This window comes from Ceratotherium simum, chromosome 39 (genome assembly GCF_057802395.1).
Source record: "Ceratotherium simum simum isolate JZ-2026a chromosome 39, ASM5780239v1, whole genome shotgun sequence".
NCBI classification, from domain to species: domain Eukaryota; kingdom Metazoa; phylum Chordata; class Mammalia; order Perissodactyla; family Rhinocerotidae; genus Ceratotherium; species Ceratotherium simum.
The window spans coordinates 12,288,407-12,307,376 of NC_141938.1; the positions used below are offsets into that span (position 1 = coordinate 12,288,407).

Sequence of the window (18,970 nt, forward strand, 5' to 3'; positions counted from 1 at the left end):
CCTTACTGGTCCTCGTGGCTGGCCAGGCACTGTGAATTTTGCCATCCTGGTGGGTGGGTGATGGTCTCTAATAAAAGTCTTTGTACATCTTCATGTTTATCAGCCATTTGGGTTTCTTTTCTTTTTTTTTTTTTTGGAAGTCCCTGCTCAAGCCTTTTGCCCATTTTTTTCCCTATTCCTCCATCTTTTTTTATTGATTTGTAGAAATTCTTTATAAATTCCTTTGTTGGTTACACATGTGGCAAATATCTTCCCCGCTCTCTATGGCAAAAGCTTTTTGTATGTTGTTTTAAAAGCCTTTCCTGAATATCTGTTCTAAATATATAATTTACTGTATCTATATATACAATATAATGTAATATATACTCAAGAAAGCATTTCCATTTTGGGGGGAATAAATCTGGTAAAATTGCCATCGGAGTTTACTACAGTCGTGTGTCGCTTAACGACGGGGACACATTCTGAGAAAGGGGGCATTAGGCGATTTCGTCGTCATGTGAACATCACAGAGTGTGCTTACACAAACCTAGATGGTACAGCTGGCTCCCACCAGCTCCTGAGAGCTGACTGTTAAATCTTCAGGAATTTTGTGAGCCAGCAGACGTCTCACATTGGTAGCATTAAATCGGCCACAATGGGAACATCTACACCCCGGGAATCAGCACATGCTATGAATCAGGGCTCCCATCCCGCACCCAGAGCCGGCTGTTACATATTTACCAGCACACCACTGCCTGGAGGGGAAAAGGATGGCGATTTGGCCAATCTTCAGTTGTTTTTTTTTTGCCTTAGATGCTCATGGCTGCATTCTCTAGGCTAACTATGGATACTGGAGGCAAAGTTCGCAAATATTTCAGCGAGAGATTAAAACCAAAAGCCCTGCGCGATTTTAATCAAAATGAGGAATTAGGAGACGAAAAGGAAGAACTAGAACGAGCAAATGATTAGGGAGGAGGGAAAAGATGTGCATATATCACCAAATCCGTGAAGGAGGGGAGGCCACATGTCAGAGACTGGAACGGAATCCACTGGTGTTAATTCCTGAACTGTTTATCATGGGAATGTTAAACATCTACAAAAGCAGACAGAATAAGGTCACCCAGCTTCTGCCATGGTGACCAGTCTCACCCCATCCCCACCTGATATCAACAACACACTTACTTCTGAATGACGATCTTTTTCTCCAGGTCGCAACCAACCGAAATGAGCGCCGTCTGCAGAGAGAGAGAGACGGGGATGCTGATGGGGGTCCGCGAGGGCCGCAGACAGCCCGGCCACCGTGAAAACCTACACAGGGACACACTCGCACCCAGGAGGGACGGAAATGGTGAGCCTAGATCTTGACACAGTGACCCGGGCGCCTGGGAGCCGCTGTCACTGCGACTGCAGCTCAAGTTGTAAGAGGCTGCGGCGCAGCTAAGGTCCCCCCATCGCCCACTTGCCTCTTAGTGGCTTTGAAGAGACCTGAACCCAATTTATACAGCCCAGGACAATGCTTGGCACACAGAGGGCAAGAGAGAGGAAGGCAGGGAGGAAGGGAAAGAAAGAATGGGCTGCGATGAATAAACAGCAAGGAGGAAAGAGAGAAACAGCGATTTGGGGTTAGTGTGATGGCCTTAGGGACATGCTTCTCAAACTGGGGTGTGGTGGCACCCTTGGAAATATACAAGGGAGTCTGAAAACCACAGAACAGAGAGGCTTTTGGTGTTTGAAAAAGTCCCTTTATATCAAGACAAACGTGGATTTACCATGGAACAGAATGCAAGATTCGCATCAATTTTTTTTAAATTGTGGTAAATATACATAACATATGATTTACCATTTTAATCAGTTTTAAGTGCACAGCTCAGCGGCATGAAGCACATTCACTTTGTCATGCAACCACCCCCACCATCCGTCTCCAGAACTTTCTCATCTTCCCAAACTGAGACTCTGTCCCCAGGAAACACTGACACCCATCCCCTCCCCCAGCCCCTGGCCCCACCGTCTACTTTCTGTCTCTGTGGATGTGACTCCTCTAGGGGCCTCCTGGGAGTAGATCACACAGTATCTGTCCTTCTGTGTCTGGCTCATGTCACTGAGAGTCATGTCCTCAAGGTCCATCCATGTTGTAGTGCGTGTCCATATCAATTTTTCACAGCCACCGTGAATCTTTGAAGAAAAGTCCTCTTGCCGACCTCTCCCGCCCTCCGCCCTCCAAGCCCTCTCTGGGATGGCCTCTCACTTCCTCTGCCCTTGGGGACGCTTTGCTGGAGCATCTGGGAATTGCTGACTTAGAGGATTCAGAGGGAAAGCCAAGGACGCATCTTCCCTCTACGCCCAGAGAAGGGAGGGATGACATCGCGTGTGGGATCCAGGACGCCCATTGGCACTGACATGCTGCCACAAGGCGCGTGGATAGCTTCGCCTGCTCCCATGGGCCCTCGGGTGTCAGCCCAGCACACGGGGTGGATGCCAGACCCATCAGCGATGCTTGGCCATCTGACCGATGGGTGGCCATTGTCTGCCATGCTGGTGGCCTCTGTGGCAGGGTGCTGCTGTGCCCTCATAAAAACTGCCCTCTCTGGTTTAAGGAGGTTCGGAGGTGGCTGTGCCTTGCAGCCCAGATGGCCATCCCAGGGACAGCACCCAGCACCCAACCTACCCCGAGACTGGGGGGAAGAAACCTTAGAGACAACCCAACCCAACGAGGGCGTGTTCTTCCCCGGGGCCCACCATCCTATATTGCCCCCTGAAGTAACTATAGTTTCTTATTGTCTGTATTCTTGGCTCTGGCATCTGAGGCCTCGCTGACTGGGACTGCCCCTCCGGGGTTAGCTAATTCATAGAGATCGAGAATATTCGCCCAAGAGCATAATCCTCAAATGCAAACCAACCAGTCCAGAGCCCACGCTTTCTCTCGGGAGCACCGAGGAGGGCTGTTCCCCGAGTCGGCCAGAGGCTGGTCTGTGGATGACCAACAAGGACCAGGACTGATACACCTGCGCTGAGGATGGTGAGTCATGAGGGGCAGCCCTGGGGGACGGAGAAGAGGGAGGGACAGAATCACTTCCATTTCCAGGTCTTGAATGTGGGTTCAGCCAGCCCCTCAGGGAAAAGCCAGCCAAGGCCCGCTGCCATTCTTCTTCTTTTTTTTTTTTTAATTCATTTTTTTTCCAGCCAAAGCCCCAGTAGATAGTTGTATGTCATAGCTGCACATCCTTCTAGTCGCTGCATATGGGACGCGGCCTCAGCATGGCTGGAGAAGCGGTGCGTCGGTGCACGCCCGGGATCGAACCTGGGCCGCCAGCAGCAGAGCGCACGCACTTAACCACTAAGCCACGGGGCCGGCCCTGCTGCCATTATTCTTAACACTAATGACAAAGAATATGGGACAGCAAAAGGTTGGGACATACCAGTGGCTTGAGGTCCACACATGAAATTTCCTTGTTGGCTATATCCAGAGTGATGGTAGACATTGTGGGTCTCTTTATGCTGCAAGGCAATGGGAGTGTGTGTTATTGCACACCAGTGTTGCAGTAAAAAGCATTGTTGACCCATACATTCATCCATCCGTCATCCATCTGTCCATTCGCCATCAACTCATCCATCCATCTATCCATTCATCCATTTATTCATCCATCTGTCCATCCATCTATGCACTCATCCATGCATCTATCCATCCATTCATCCATCCATCCATCCACTCATTCACCATCCAGTCATCCATCCATCTATCCATTCATTCATCCATCCATTTATTTATTCATTCATCCATTCCTTCCAGAATATTGACCAAGAACCTCTGCTCACTCATGGTGGCTTCACCCTCCCTCGAGTTTCTGCCTCTTCTTGAGTCAGTTTTGTTAATTTATACATAATAACTTATTGAAAAGAACATCTGACCCCCAACTTTATTATCATCTAGCTGCATATAATGTTTCCTTATTACCCTTTTAATAGCTTCTGTATCCATAGTTTTATCTTCATTGTCCCTTCCTATTGTTCATTTTTTAATTCTCTCTTTTCTCCTTCATCAGGATTGTAGGGTTTTTCCTATTATACTGGTCTTCTGAAGAACCAGCTTTATGTTTCATTTTGACTGTCTTTTTGCCCTCTAGTTAATAAATTTCAGTTTGTATCATTGTTAATTCCCTTCTCACAATTTCTTTTTATTCTTCCTCTAGTTCTTTAAGTTAAATATTTAGTTCATTTATCTTTAGTCCATTTTCTCCTCTAATAATGAAAGTGCTTGGGATATAAATTTTCCTCTGAGTATACTTTAGGTGTATTCCATGAATTCTTTGATTCAGGGGTTATTTATAAGGGTGTTTCTTAATTTCCAAGGAAAGGGGATTTTTGGTATTGGTGTTGCTTTTTGTTTTTTGGTCGCTGTGTTCTGGTTCTGTTGGGTTAAGGTCTGAGAACGAGGTCTGAAAGTCTCTACTGGGAGAACTGATTTGTTTTTATAGCTGAGAACATGATTAATGGAGAGATTTTTAAAATAGACTCACCATTAGCATGAGAGAGGAACATATATTCTATATTAATAACATACAAAGTTCTTTTTTTTACTTTTCATTGACATTTTTCAGCTTTATTGAGGTATAATTGACAAATAAAATCATAAGATATTTAAAGTGTACAATGTGATGGTTTGATATATGTTTGCAGTGTGAAAGGATTGCCCCCATTGACCTAATTAACACATCCATCACCTCACATATTTACCTTTATTTATTTATTTTTCTTTTGGTGAGAACATTTGAGTTCTATTCTCTTAGCAAATTTCGATTACAGTACACAATACAGTGTTACAAAGTTCTATATATAGAATTAAAACATACTTCTTGTTGAAATATATACTCTAGGGACCTCATACAAGAGGAATCATATAGTATTTGTCCTTCTGTGTCTGGCTCATGTCACTGAGCATCATGTCCTCAAGGTCCATCCATGTTGTAGCAGGTGTCAGAATTTCCTTCATTTTCAAGGCTGATTAATATTCCAGTGTGTGGATGGACCATCCATCCGCTGATAAACACTAGGATTGCTTTCATGTTTTGGTTATTGTGAATAATGCTGCAGTGAACATGGGGGTGCAGATATCTCTTTGAGACCATGCTTTCAATTCTTTTGAATATTGTCAACTTAAAAAGTAAATTTGTGGGGGCGAGCCCGGTGGCACAGCAGTTAAGTTTGCATGCTCTGTTTCAGCGGCCTGGGGTTCGCGGGTTCGGATCCTGGGAGTGGACCGACGCACCACTTGTCAAGCCATGCTGTGGCAGCGTCCCATATAAAGTAGAGGAAGATGGGCATGGATGTTAGCCCAGGGCCAATCCTCCTCAGCAAAAAAACAACACACACACAAAAAGTAAATTTGCTGTTATTTTACCTCAGAATGAGTTTATTTTGGAATAGCCAAAAGAATTGCAATTCAGGATGTGCAGGCTATGGCAAACCATAGACAACTCCAGCAAACAAAGGAGGGGAGCTGCTTTTATAGAGAAAAGGGGGAGTAGGGCGGGGCTGTTCTAAAGAAAGTCCATTGGGGGAAAGTAACAATTCAGGGCAGCAGCGGCTTCTCACTGGCTGAGCTGCAGAGTTTCTCATTGGCTGAGCTGCAGCGTTTCTCATTGGCTGGACTGTTGCCGGGTGTGGAGAGAAATCTTCCTTCTGTAATAAAGTCATCTACTTCCTGTCCAACATGCAAGGTTAAGTCTCTTCCTGTTTGGTGTAATTGACCACGTATGATAGGGCATGAGAGCTCCCCATACAGGCCTTCCTGACTCCAATATAGTTACAGTTTCTTTTATTAATTTCCATAGTATACACCCAGAAGTGGAATTTCTGGATCATATGGTAATTCTGTGTTTAATTTTTGAGAAACCGCCATTTGCAAAGTGTTTTTAGTAGTTCTTGCCTTACTGTCCCGGGAATGGCGGAGTCTGGATCTCGGCCCTGCTTTCCCGGCTCCCGCTAAGGGAGCCCACAGACAGCCCAGGCCCACCCGCCACCGTCTGGGTGACAACCTACCTGGAGGTGAAGTTGGGGTCGGCCCTGCCCCAGTGGTGCTGCTGCCTCAGGGAAACGTTCTGCAGAACCGAGAGAGACAACACTGATTGCAACCGTGGAACAGCCGGGGCGGTCCCCAAACCAGGGTTCAGGGAGAGATGGAGGCTGGGGCGGGGGCGTTGGGAGGAGGGCCCCGGAAACCACTCAGCCCTCCCCTGGTTCTAATTTCACGGGAAGCCCGTGAAAGGCTTCCGGAAGCTCATGGAAATGATCGCCCCACACTCCTTCATTCCCTCGCTGCCTTTGTCCTGGGGACCCATAGTGAGATATGACTTTGTTTCCCCTCGTATTTAGCTGGGATGTGACAAAGACTGGTCCAAAATGTTTGCTGTGGCTGACTCATGCCTTGTCAGGCCCCTGTCCTGTGGAAACCGCCTGACCCCATCCCAGGCTTCAGGGGTCAAGTCCAAACTTCGTGGTGTGACCGTGAGGCTGGCTCGGACCTACGGCTCCCCGAGACCCATATTTGGCCAAGCCCCTCCTAGTCCCCCCTGGCTCGCCCCCGTCCCGATGCCTCGGTTTACCCAGCTAACATGGATCTCACGCCCTCCTCGGGGCAGGGTTAGGTTCCCTGTTATCCTCCGCGCCTCTCCTGTGTGACACCTTGATGATGTCACTCATCTGGGTGATTGCTGCCTACTCGGAGTGGGGAGGGGCAGGGCCATGTCCCCTCCAAATCTGCAGCGCCCTCCCCAGGTGTGTGCAGGAAGGGCAGGAGGAGGGAGGGTCAGGCCGAGGGGCCGGGCCCTGCATCTCACCAAGCGGTTTGGGGCGGATCAGTGGGCTCACCAGTCTGTGCTTGGTGTTCCCGTCGTAGGTGTAGCCGTCCTCGTAAATGACGGCCTGTAGCCCCAGAGAGTGGGGGTTGCTCACCATCACCTGGGGGCAGCAGGAGGGGCATCCGAGGTGCAGCGCGCAGGCACGCAACTCACACCCCAGTGCATCTTCAGACCAGAAACCGAGCTTGCTCTGCCAACACAGCTGCCCATGCAGTCCCCCAGTGCACCCCCCACCTCAGCTACGCCCCCAGTGTGGTCTCTGAGCCCCGTTCTGCAGACAGCCTGCAGCTGAAAGACCCAGGCCCGACCCTGGTGCGTGGAGGGGCCCCGAGGCCCACCCTGCAGAGGGAGGGCGAGATGGGAGACTGCTGGGTGAGAGCCAGAGCCAGCCTGCGGCCCCCAGCACGTCACCCCACGTCCTTACACCAATCTGCCTGCTTCCAGCTGGATTTCCTGTGCCCAGGAGTCCAGGCTGGGACACCCCCTGTTTCTCAGGCTCCTCCCAGTGCACAAGGGAAGGACGCATGAATCGCGGCTCCTGGCTGGAAGCAACAGAAGCCGGCTCTGGCCGAACTAAGAGGAAAAGGAATTTGTGGAACAGATATGGGGCAGCTCAGACGAAGGGTGGAGAATGAGGCACAGAGAAAGAGAGAAAGGAGGCCGGGGAGGCAGACGGGCAGCCACAGCCCCCATCACGTCCAGACACGTAGAGGCCAGTGGAAGAGACAGACAGACAGAGTTTCTACGGAGCATCATGAGTGTCTCTCCACGGGGTGATGCCAGAGAATTTCCAGAGTCTGGGACTAATGGGCACAGGGGCGTGAAGCCAAGGATGCTGGGAGACCCACATATCAGAAACGCTTGTCGAACAGAGAAGATGTCCTTACGAGTGGGACCGGCGACGTGCCGGGCCGGGGTATCATCAGAGCGCTCAACTCCAACTGGCTGTTCATGTCAATGGTATACATTTTGTTTTCAAATTCTCCTTGCAGAAGTTCTACCTAGTTAGAAACGCAAAAAAATAAAATAAAAATAAATAGCGCCTCTGTCCCCAAAAAGAAAGGGCAGCTGGGCGGGAAGTAGTCAGTGGTCCCCGGTAGGGATGGAAGCTTCTAGTTGCTACTGCAGCAGCTGCAGAGTATGTCCTGTGGGAAATCACCCCTCCACGTGTCCTTGGGCATGTGGCCTGGCCCGCTGACCCCACCGCTGTCTCAAGGAGTGGGTTCTGATTGGCTGCCCCCTAGCCATGTGATTGGTCCAGGAATGGGTGTGGCATCCTCTCTGAGCCAATGAGATGTGGGAGACACACTGGGATTTCTCTTGGCTTCTGCAGGGCTATGATGAGAGACCCTGTCTCTTGCCCAGGATAATGTGTCAGGGTGTCAGGTCTGCAGTGTCGGTGGCCGGCTTGCTGCCGTGATGTGAGAGCCTGGGGCTTCCCAGGGGCATCAGGAGGAAGCACGGAGCACCCCAGTAGGCAGAGTGGAGAGATGGAGAGAAGCTGGCTCCCTGGTGGCTTGATTTGAGTTACTAGATCAAGCCTTACCTGAAGTCTTCCCCCTTCAGACCTTCTGGCTACATGAGTCAACAGTTGCCTTTCTGGTTTAAGCCCATTTGATGTGGATTTTCCGTCACTTGCAGAACAATGAATCCAAATCGATACATACATATTTCCATATTTCTATAATTTTTTCCCTCTTTAATCAGTCCGCTTGGCCAGGGTCAAATCTGAGGCCCATGGCTTGGTGTATACCTTGAACCCCATCGAATTTCCCTCTCCGAGACTCTCCAGGTAAGTTACTGTGGGACCATAATGGTTCATTTGACTACTTTAAAAGGGGAGTAATCCTGATAACCACACCGTTTATTTTATTCTGAACAATTTTGAGGGTTGGTTGACTTCCTTGTCACAAAGAACATCTAATAAAAGTGAAATATGTTTCTACTTGAAATAAGGGACATGAAATTGTACAAGATGAGGGTGCCAGCCTTTGGGGCTCTGGTTGCCAGATTTAGTGGTTTATGTGAAATTCAAATTTAATGTGTGGTTGCTGGCTACAAATGCCCAACCCTGGGTCTTTGGGATTTGTCTTTTTTGAAAAGAGTGCCTTGAAACATTGATCTGAACAGTGAAGATCACATACTTTGCAAACGTCCACTTGGAGCTGGGGATCCATGAGAATCGCCTGGGTATTCACGGGGCACTTCTGGAAATCGAACGCTAGAAAAACCGAATCAGGAAGCGGGGTCAGAATTTCCAGCATCCCCACGTTCGTGAACATCAGGGCTGCCTCCTGGGACCAGATGTTTTGGTCTGCAAACTAAGAGAAAAATGGTTTCTGAGATCAGGCCATTCTGGGTCTCTGAGGATTTAAATTTTAGCTTATATTTGGGTTTAAAGAAGGCAGACCAAACCAAGAAGGGAGCACAGCCGTAAGTACACTTTGCTGAGATGCCTTCTCTTTAGCTTCATTCATCCCTTGGTGGTTAAATTAATAATGGAAACTCTGGGTTTCCTCATCAGAGAGGATACCCAGGAAATAATTCTTTTTTTTTTCTTTTTTGTTGAGGAAGATTGGCCCTGAGCTAACATCTGTCACCAATCCTCCTCTTTTTGCTTGAGGAAGATTAGCCATGGGCCAACATCCGTGCCCATCTTCCTCTATTTTGTATGTGAGACGCTGCCACAGCATGGCTTGACTAGCAGCACATAGGTCTGTGCCCAGGATCCGAACCTGTGAACCCCAGGCTGCCGAAGCGGAGCATGCGGACTTAACCACTACGCCACCAGCCCGGCCCCAAGGAAATAATTTTTTACTTGCTCACAGGTCATGGACCTCTTTGGAGAGTTGGCTGAAAGCTATGGAACCTCTCCCCAGAAAACACATTGGTCATCAGAATGTCAGGGTTAAGGCCTCAAAGTGATGGTTCCCGTGTTGGTGCCCCACACCCAATACTCTCATCCTAATTCCATGGTCAGGCAACTTTCGGGAACTATGGTGGCTGCTGAGGTAGCAGTCAGCACATCTGGAGGACTTTTCTGGCTCGTGGCTGACGAGTTAGGGGCCTCAGGAAAGAGAGAAACTTGAACTTCAGTGTTCTCCCTTGTAAAACTGGATGCTATTTTCTCCTTCACGAGGTTGTCGTGAGGACGAAATGAAACAGATAAGCGAAATGTACAAGATAGTGTGAGACCATCCCCGCGCGACCACGTCCTCCCTCTGCGACCTCGGACGAATGAGGTCACCTCTCTGAGCCTCGGTTTTTCCCTCTGTCCAATGGGGACAATATACGGATACACATCTTAGGACGACAGTCAGGTAACAGACGGGAAGGCGCTCAGATCAGACCGGCCATATTCTAAGTGCTCAGTTTTGTATTTTAATAATTATTAAAATTACTATTACCATTAAAATGACTGAATATTAATGTTAATAATTTAATATTAATTAGAATTAGTGTTATATTGTTACTATTATATTAAAATACTATTACTACTTTGATAACTAGAGCGATATCTAGCTTTCAGGAAAAGGATCAGACATTTGAAAACAAGACCGTTATTCCTTACCGACCGGGTAAGAACCCTACTTTGATTAGAGAACTTGACAAGATTCCCAGGTTGCCATAGTATAAATTATTCTCCCGAGTTAAAACTGCCAGTTCATTTTCATCTAGGAAAAAGACAAGACAGAACAAAAATGGAAATGAGAGTTGTTTCAATGCACAAAAATATAAAAAGTTAAAAAAAAATGACCCTAAATTCCATCATGTAGACCTGGGGTCAGCAAACTTATTCTCTAAAGGACCAGATGGTAAGTACTTTCTGCCTTGCTGGTCATGTGATGTCTGTTTCAAGTACTCAACACTGTGAACGCAGCTATGGACACGTCGTGAATGAATGGGCGTGACTGTGTTCCAATAAAACTTTATTGACAAAAACAAGTGGTGGGCCGGATTTGGCCCTCAGGTCATGGTTTGCTGACCCCTGACATAGGTAACCACTGTTGACATTTTAGTAAACATCCTTTCCGATAGTTTTATGTACGTGGGATCATATTCTGGAACCCTTTAAGCTACTTTACAACCATTTTTTCTTTCCTGCCGTGTGCATGAATGTACCCAGATGAACCATGACTTATTTAACCAGTCCCCCACTGATGGACACCGAGGTTGCTTCCGGTCTTTTGCAGATACAGAGTTCCAAGGCACGCAGGACACCATTAAAAGGTTTTATGAAAGGGGGCGACGAGATCCAATGCATATTTTTATTCTTTTAAAAAAGACAATCAAGGACGTTTTGAGAAAAAGTGAGGCTTGAAAAAAGCCTCTGATGTAGAAAAGTGGAGGTGTGTTTGCAGAGCAAGGACCGAATTAACGTAGCTGAGGGTTTCTCAAACTCAGCTCACATTTGGGGTCAGATGGTTCTCTGTAGTGGGAACTGGTCCTGTGCATTATAGGGTGTTGAGCAGCATCTCTGGGCTCACCCAGTAGATACCAGTAGGTATCTACTATCCCCACAATCGTGACAACCACAAATGTCTCCAGACACTGCCAAGCGTCCCCAAGTTGAGAACCATGGGGCCCTCAGGGCAGTGGTGGGCAGTTGAATAAGACACAAGATACACAGACCTGAATGTCATCCTTGTGAGTTAGGACTTTATCCTTTACAAAATAAGGAACTATTAAAGATTCTAGACATGGGAAGCGATGTGTACTCAATGGTTTAATTAAAAAAAAAAAAAAAAAGAAGGGAGAGGGAAGACAACGCATAGCATGGGAGAAAATATTTGCAAATCCCATCTCTAAGAAGGGACTTGTATCCAGAATATATAAAGAACACTTCCAACTCAATAATAAAAAGACAAACAGCCCAATTAAAACATGGGCAAGGGATCTGAATAGGCATTTTTCCAAAGAAGAGAGACAAATGGCTGATATGTACGTGAAGAGATGCTCAACAGCATTAGTCATTAGGGAAATACACATCAAAACCACAGTGAGATACCACTGTGTACCCACTAGGATGGCCACCGTCAAAAAGACAATAACAGGGCCGGCCCCGTGGCTTAGCGGTTAAGTGCGCGCGCTCCGCTGCTGGCGGCCCGGGTTCGGATCCCAGGCACGCACCGACGCACTGCTTCTCCGGCCATGCTGAGGCTGCGTCCCACATACAGCAACTACAGGGATGTGCAGCTATGACATGCAACTGTCTACTGGGGCTTTGGGGGAAAAATAAATAAATAAATAAAATTATTAAAAAAAAAAAGACAATAACAAGTGTGGGCGAGGATGTGGAGAAATAGGAACCCTCACACACTGCTGGTGGGAATGGAAAATGGGGCATGTTCTGTGGAAAATAGGCAGTTCCTCAAAAGGTTAAACATAGGGACCATATGACCGTACAGATTTCTAGGTGTCCACCCAAGAGAAATGAAAACATGTCCGTACAAAAACTTGTACACAGATGTTCATAGCAGCATGATTCGTAATAGCCCCAAAGTAGACACAACCCAAATGTCCATCAATGGATGAATGGATAAACAGTGTGGTCCATCCACACACTGGAATATTATTCAGCCATGAAAAGGAGTGAAGCCCTGACACATGCTACAACGTGGAGGGACCTTGAATACAAGATGCTCAGTGAGAGAAGCCAGACACAAAAGGCCACACAGAGTGTGCTTCCTTTTATATGAAATGTCCAGAATAGGTGAATCTATAGAGACAGAAAGTAGATTAGTGGTGGGCAGGGGCTGGGGGAGGATGGGAGATCGCAGAATGATGGCTAAAGGATACAGGCTTCTTTTGGGGGTGATAAAAATGTTCTAAAATCGACTGTGGTCATGGTTGCACAACTCTGTGAATACAATAAAAACCACTGAATCATACACTTTACACGGGTGACTCGTATGGTACGTGAATTATATCTCAATAAAGTTGTAACAAAAAAAAAAGGGGAAGAAAATGATGAATTTGCTCAACTTGTGTCTTAGTTCATTCAGGCTGCTATAACAGAATATCATAGACTGGGGGGCTTATAAACAACAGACATTTGTTTCTCACGGTTCTGGAGGCTGGAAGTCCAAGACCAAAACGTTGAAGATTCCGTGTCTGGTGAGAACCCACAGAAGCTCCAGAGGGAACAGGATGATGGCTTCGTGGCCTGCAGGCCTGGCCAAGGAGAAACGGGTGCTCTCCCACGCTGCTGATGGGAATTCAAAATGGGCTTTGGATTTGCATTTCTCCACTCCCATGTTCATTGCAGCATTATTCACAAAAGCCAAGATCTGGAAACAACCTACATGTCCACTGATGGATGAATGGATAAGGAAAATGTGGTCCATCCATACAGTGGAATATTATTCAGCCTCAAAAAAGGAGGAAATCCTGCCATATGTAACAACGTGGATGAACCTGGAGGACATGATGCTCAGTGACATGAGCCAGACACAGAAGGACAAATACTGTGTGATCCCCTCACAGGAGGAAGCTAAAACAGCCAAACTCACAGAAGCAGAGAGTTGAGCGGTGGTTTCCAGGGGTGGGGGGAGGGGGAAATGGGGAGATGGTCTTCAACACGAATATAGTTTCTTTTTTTTTTTAATATTTGTTTATTTATTTATTTTTTCCCCCAAAGCCCCAGTAGATAGTTGTATGTCATAGTTGCACATCCTTCTAGTTGCTGTATGTGGGACGTGGCCTCAGCATGGCTGGAGAAATGGTGCGTCCGTGTGCGCCCAGGATCCGAACCCGGGCCACCAGCAGCGGAGCGCGCGCACTTAACCGCTAAGCCATGGGGCCGGCCCATCACGAATATAGTTTCAATTGTGCAAGATGAACACATTCTAGAACCCAGGGGTACCATGTGGTGCCTATAGCTGATACTGTACTGTGCACTTAAAAATTTGTTTGGAGGGTAGATCTCGTGGTAAATGTTCTTATCGCAATAAAATAAAAATTGATATGCAATGGAAAAGATAAACTTTAGATTGACTCACACAATAATATGATACCATTTATGTGGGGGAAAAAAACCCAACCTACACAGATGATGCTACATATTTTAAGCAGCTCTATACTTGATATATGTTGTGAGTCTTTCAACTGGCTGGAAAGATACAGCCCAAATTCCTAACAATGTACCTCTAGGAAGTTGCAGAGGGGCTTGGATTTGGGGAGCTGGTCAAAGGGACTTTATACTTGTAATGTTAAAAAAAAAGTCTTTAGGGGTTGGCCCGGTGGCATAGTGGTTAAGTTCATGTGCTCCGCTTCAGTGGCCTGGCTTCGCGGGTTCAGATCCCGGGCGCGGACCTACACCACTCATCAGCCATGCTGTGGCAGTGACCCACATATAAGCTAGAGGAAGATGGGCACAGATGTTAGCTCAGGGCCAATCTTCCTCAAGCAAAAAAGAGGAAGATTGGCAACAGATGTTAGTTCAAAAAAAAAAAAATCTTTAAAGGGCCATGCACCACTGATATCATTGTAAACTAATTTTTATATCATTCATTTCTGTAATTATAAATGAATTTTAAACAGGTGCATGGACACAGATGGCAGGGTGTAATGCAATGATCAGCAAAGAGGGAAATAATTTAAAAGTCAAGCGGCCCCACAGTTTGTTACCTTAAAGTTGTCAAGCCAGGAACTGTGTTAGGAGGAAAATTACACCGGCGTATTTCATCTTTCCTGACTGAACTGGTCAGGACAGTCACAGGATGGCAATTTACTGGCAAAGAAATCCTGAGGGTGCCATCTGTTATGGGCTGAATTATGTCCCCTCCAAAAAAGATGTGTTGGAGTCCCAACCCCCAGGACCTCAGAATGCGACCTTAATTGGAAGTTGGGTCTTTACTGAGGTGATTGGGTTAAAAGGAGGTCATTAGGGTGGGCCCTAATCCAATAGGACTGGTGTCCTTATAAAAATGGGAAATCTGGACACAGACACGCACAGAGGGAAGATGACGTGAAGACAGAGGGGGAAGACGGCCGTCTGCAAGCCGAGGAGAGAGGCCTCAGAAGGAATCGGCCCTGCCGACACCCTGATCTTGGACTTCAGCCTCCAGAACCGTGAGACGATAAATGTCTGTTGTTCTAAGCCATCCAGTTTGGGGTACTTTGTTACCGTAGCCCGAGCAAACTCACACCCAAGTGACATCCCATTTCATCGGGAAAGGGCATAAAATTTTATGCCTGAGTCATTCTAGAATGGTGACAACCACGTTTGGGTTTTGTTTTGGCCGGGCTGGATCCAGCGGGTCAGTGGTTAATAAGCCAGGTGTAAAGCGCTTCTAGAAAGCTACCCGCAGGTGGCCCACGCACTTGCAGCCACAGTGTGGATGCTGATGTTGGCTTCGGAAATGGAAGAATGCAAGATGTGCCGTCCTTCTTGTACCTGGACGGGGTCGACAAGCTGACCTGGGAGACAACAGGGCAGAATCGTGAGATCTCTGCAAGTGCTGGGAAGGGGCCCACCCCACCCCTTGGTTCTTGACTCAAATGATAAAGATTTGAGGAAAATACAGCACTGGGATGAAATGTTGTGAAACATGGTACAGAAGACGCTTAGTTTAAGAAAATGCAACCCCCGTACAGCTCCTGGGTTCGAGGCTGTTGAGTTTATAAGGGAAACGTTATTTTGCCGTCTGGATGCATGAATACGATGGAATGCCTTTTACTAGATGGGTACATGTATAAGGAGTAAGACAGAGCTTTCTTTCTGGAATGGGTTCCCCAAATGGGTGGTCCAGCCCTGAGCCCTTTCCTTGCCTTGGGAGGAAACAGCCATGTTCAGGCGGCCGGACCGATGCTGGGTAGCTGGCTGCAATTGCAGGTGCTCTTGCAGCCACATCTGTGCCCAGAGGTCCCTGACAGCACCTCCTCCTGGGAGGGCTGCCTTTTGCTCCTTATGCCGGCTGGCAGGCTGGGGGTCACGTAGCCCTGGAACTGCCAGGATTCCCCAGCAAGGCCAGCTAGAGGGGCTATGCCATTTACTGATTTTTCTCTGGCCGGGGGCCGTTCGAGTGGGTGGCCCTGACGCATCTCTCAGTCACTAATCTCTACCCCAAAGCAAGATCTGCGGTTCCTAGACTGAAGACTTGGACCCTCTGCCCTAGGCATCTGGTGACTTTCAGAACCTGCCTATGTGGCCCTGAAGGTCCCACGAGGCGGGGAATGGGGCGGGGGGGGGTGCGCAGTGAGGATGGCGAAGCGAGAATGGGCTCATCACCATCCGCTAAGTCAGGGAAGAGGAAAAAACAACGGCTTGTGCTTTCCCTGCCCAGAGGGGACACCGAGTGGCAGCCCCAAGCCGGGGCCTCGCTCACCTGCGTTTCGGGAAACCAACAGGCTCTTCTCGAACCAGAAGATCAGAATGCCTTTCTGGCCCGGGGTGATGAGGATGTCGAGGGTCCCGTTGTAGTCAAAGGGAAGCCCAAAACTGCGGTTCAGGGGGTGGTCTGAGTAGGCGAACATGGCCTGAGAGAAAAAGACTAAGGAATCTTCGGCGATAAAAGAAATTGCCTAATCGTGTGGTGATAGAACAGCGTGGGTCCACGTGTTCTGTTATTCGATCCTTCTTCAAACCTTATTGTCTGGCCCGGTGGTTCTCAGCTTGGGGTGACTCTGCCCCCAGGGGACACTGGGCCATGTCTGGGACGTCTGTGGTTGTCACGACTCGGGGAGCTCCTGGCGTCGAGTGGGTGGGGGCCAGGGATGCTGCTCAACCCCCCACAGCGCCCAGGACGGCCCCCACGACAGAGAACTATTCACCCAAAATGTCCACAGTGCAGGCTGAGGGGCCCTGCCCTCTCTCCTTCTGCTCTGCCAGACCCGTGGTGGCTTCCTGCACCTGGATCCCCCGGCTGGTCTCTCTCTCCCTCTAACCCGCCTGCGCCCACACGCTGGATTCTTTTCCTAACAACCTTCAGCATCAAGCCACTCACACCTTGAGACCCTGTAAGGGCTGGCTCTTGAGTCAAGTCTAAACTCCTCTGTGTGGCTGTCAGAGCTCTCTCTTATCTGGTCTGTGTGGAAGACCTGACAGCACTACGCAAGGATGGAATTTAAAAAAAAAACAATCACTGGTTCATAAGTGAGTCCCATCAAGACACCTGCGTCCCTTTCCCAGAAGACGTCCCAGGGAGACGAGGGAGAGATCCCGGTGGCATCCTTGGCCAGCGTCTCTGTATTTGCAGACCTACTGGCTTGCTTTCTAAGCACCTCCCGGGGCCCAGAGGGAACTGAGGGCTCACGAGGAGGATGGATCGTGCACAGGCTGCTGAACTTGACTCGTCCCGCCCTGCTGTGCACACAGGGGCCGGGCCCCATCTGCACGACGACGAGGACGACAACGTGCTAAGAGTCTGTGAGTTGGCGGCCCCTGGCGCATCCCCACTGTGTCGTGAATGGGCTGGTCTTGGGCCAGATGCTGAGAGCAGCCTCTGCCGGGAGCTCAGCTGAGCCGCCAGGTGTCAGAGCAGCCGACTGAGGCAGCAAGCCAAACATGAAGGAACGCAGCCTTTAATTGCTGACTGCGGTGGGGCAGGCAAGAGACGGGCCAGAGAAACCTCGAGTGCCCCCATTCCGTTCCTCCCCACCACGGGAGGGGCGCACCAGTGGAGGGTCCGCTGGACCAGTGCAGGTGTGGGGTTCATCTTGCTCTGGAGGGTGCCTGGACAAAAGGCGCCTGCAGGTTTATGCACCCCCGGGCCGGGGATGGGGAGAGGGCTAGGAGCGGAAAAATACTGAATCGGAGAGGAGGAAAGTGTCTCCAGATCGGCAGAGGCGCCTGAAGGACTTGAGCAGAAGACCACAGATAACAGAGCCAGGAGTGAAGGCGCTGGGCTCGGAACGCAGACAGGCAGGGAGCATGCCTGGCCAGAGCCCGAGTCCTTGAAGGCGACCCCTTCAGAGCCTGGGTGCCCCACACATTTGGACTGGGGAGGGCAGCTTTCCCCGGGGACGCCTGCTGGGTGAAGCCTTTGTGATTCTCTGTGGTCGGGCCTAGAAATCGTGCATGGGTTGTACCCAGGAGCTGGACTGAATTCTCGGGAGTTCCAGAGTGGTGGGAGTGTCTCTGTTATTCAAGGCAGGCCCTGGCAGGTTAAATGTGGGGGACCCCAGATGGGGGCTGGACCAGCCACTTGATTAGAAGGTGGGGCCTTTCAGCCACGGGTATCAGCCCAAATTCTGGAAGCTTCCTGAGGGTGAGTCTCCCCTGAACTTCAGAGCTGCACACACCCCCACTCACAAGTTTTGCAATACCAGGGTACTGACTGTACTCAGTGTTTTTCTAATTTAATATTTTTTGGTCAAGTGCAGTTGACATGGACTGCTCCTCTTCTTAACTTAGCCTTATCCTAACTGAGATCTGGGAGGCCACAGGTTTCATGGACTGATTTTCTGAATACACGTGAAAATAATCGTTAAAAAGAGTTTGACATGAGGCATTTAAATGATCTGGTGCGCCATCAGTGATACACGCACCACACCCTGTGTTTCATCCCCAGTGCTCATCATGGTGCTTAGTACCTCCTGGGCACTACCCAAATATTGCTGAGTGCGTGACTTAATGACCAAGGGAATGCGGGGAGGGAGGGGTGGTGGGTGTGTGGGTGGGTGGATGGGTATATGGATGAATAGCTAGGTGGATGGATGGATAAGTTGGTAAATGGATGGATGGACAGACAGACAGATGGGTTGGTGGATGGAGGGATGGATGGACGAATGGATGATCAGATGGGTAAATGGATGGATGGATGGATGGATGGATGGATGGATGGATGGATGGATGGATGGATAGGTGGGTGGGTTGGTGGATGGATGGATAAGTAGGTAAATGGATGGATAAGTAGGTGGGTGGATGAGTGGATGGGTAGATGAGTGGATGAGTGGATGGGTAGATGAGTGGATGAGTGGATGAGTGAATGGATGGATGTGTGGGTGGGTGGTTGGGTGGGTGGGTGGATGGATGGATGGATGGATGGATGGATGGATGGATGGATGGATAAGTAAGTGGGTTGATGGATGGATGGCTAGGTGAGTGGGTTGGTGGATGGATGGATGGATGGATGGATGGATGGTTGAGTATATGGAGGAATGGATGAGCGGATGAGTGAATGGATGGATGTGTG

At 48.8% G+C, this 18,970-nt stretch overlaps 1 protein-coding gene across 1 annotated transcript in view; it reads right to left on the reverse strand.

Moving 5' to 3' along the window:
• Positions 1-18,970, reverse strand: part of CATSPERD (catsper channel auxiliary subunit delta) — a 47,344-nt gene that overhangs the window by 6,370 nt on the left and 22,004 nt on the right. Inside the window, exons 9-17 of the mRNA XM_014796067.2 lie at positions 16,163-16,313; positions 15,159-15,254; positions 10,425-10,507; positions 8,978-9,154; positions 7,721-7,834; positions 6,844-6,933; positions 6,016-6,074; positions 3,396-3,474; positions 1,162-1,214 (exon numbers count right to left, since the gene is read on the reverse strand). Of these exons, the coding sequence (XP_014651553.2) occupies positions 1,162-1,214; positions 3,396-3,474; positions 6,016-6,074; positions 6,844-6,933; positions 7,721-7,834; positions 8,978-9,154; positions 10,425-10,507; positions 15,159-15,254; positions 16,163-16,313 (902 nt within the window). The remainder of the gene's footprint in view (positions 1-1,161; positions 1,215-3,395; positions 3,475-6,015; positions 6,075-6,843; positions 6,934-7,720; positions 7,835-8,977; positions 9,155-10,424; positions 10,508-15,158; positions 15,255-16,162; positions 16,314-18,970) is intronic.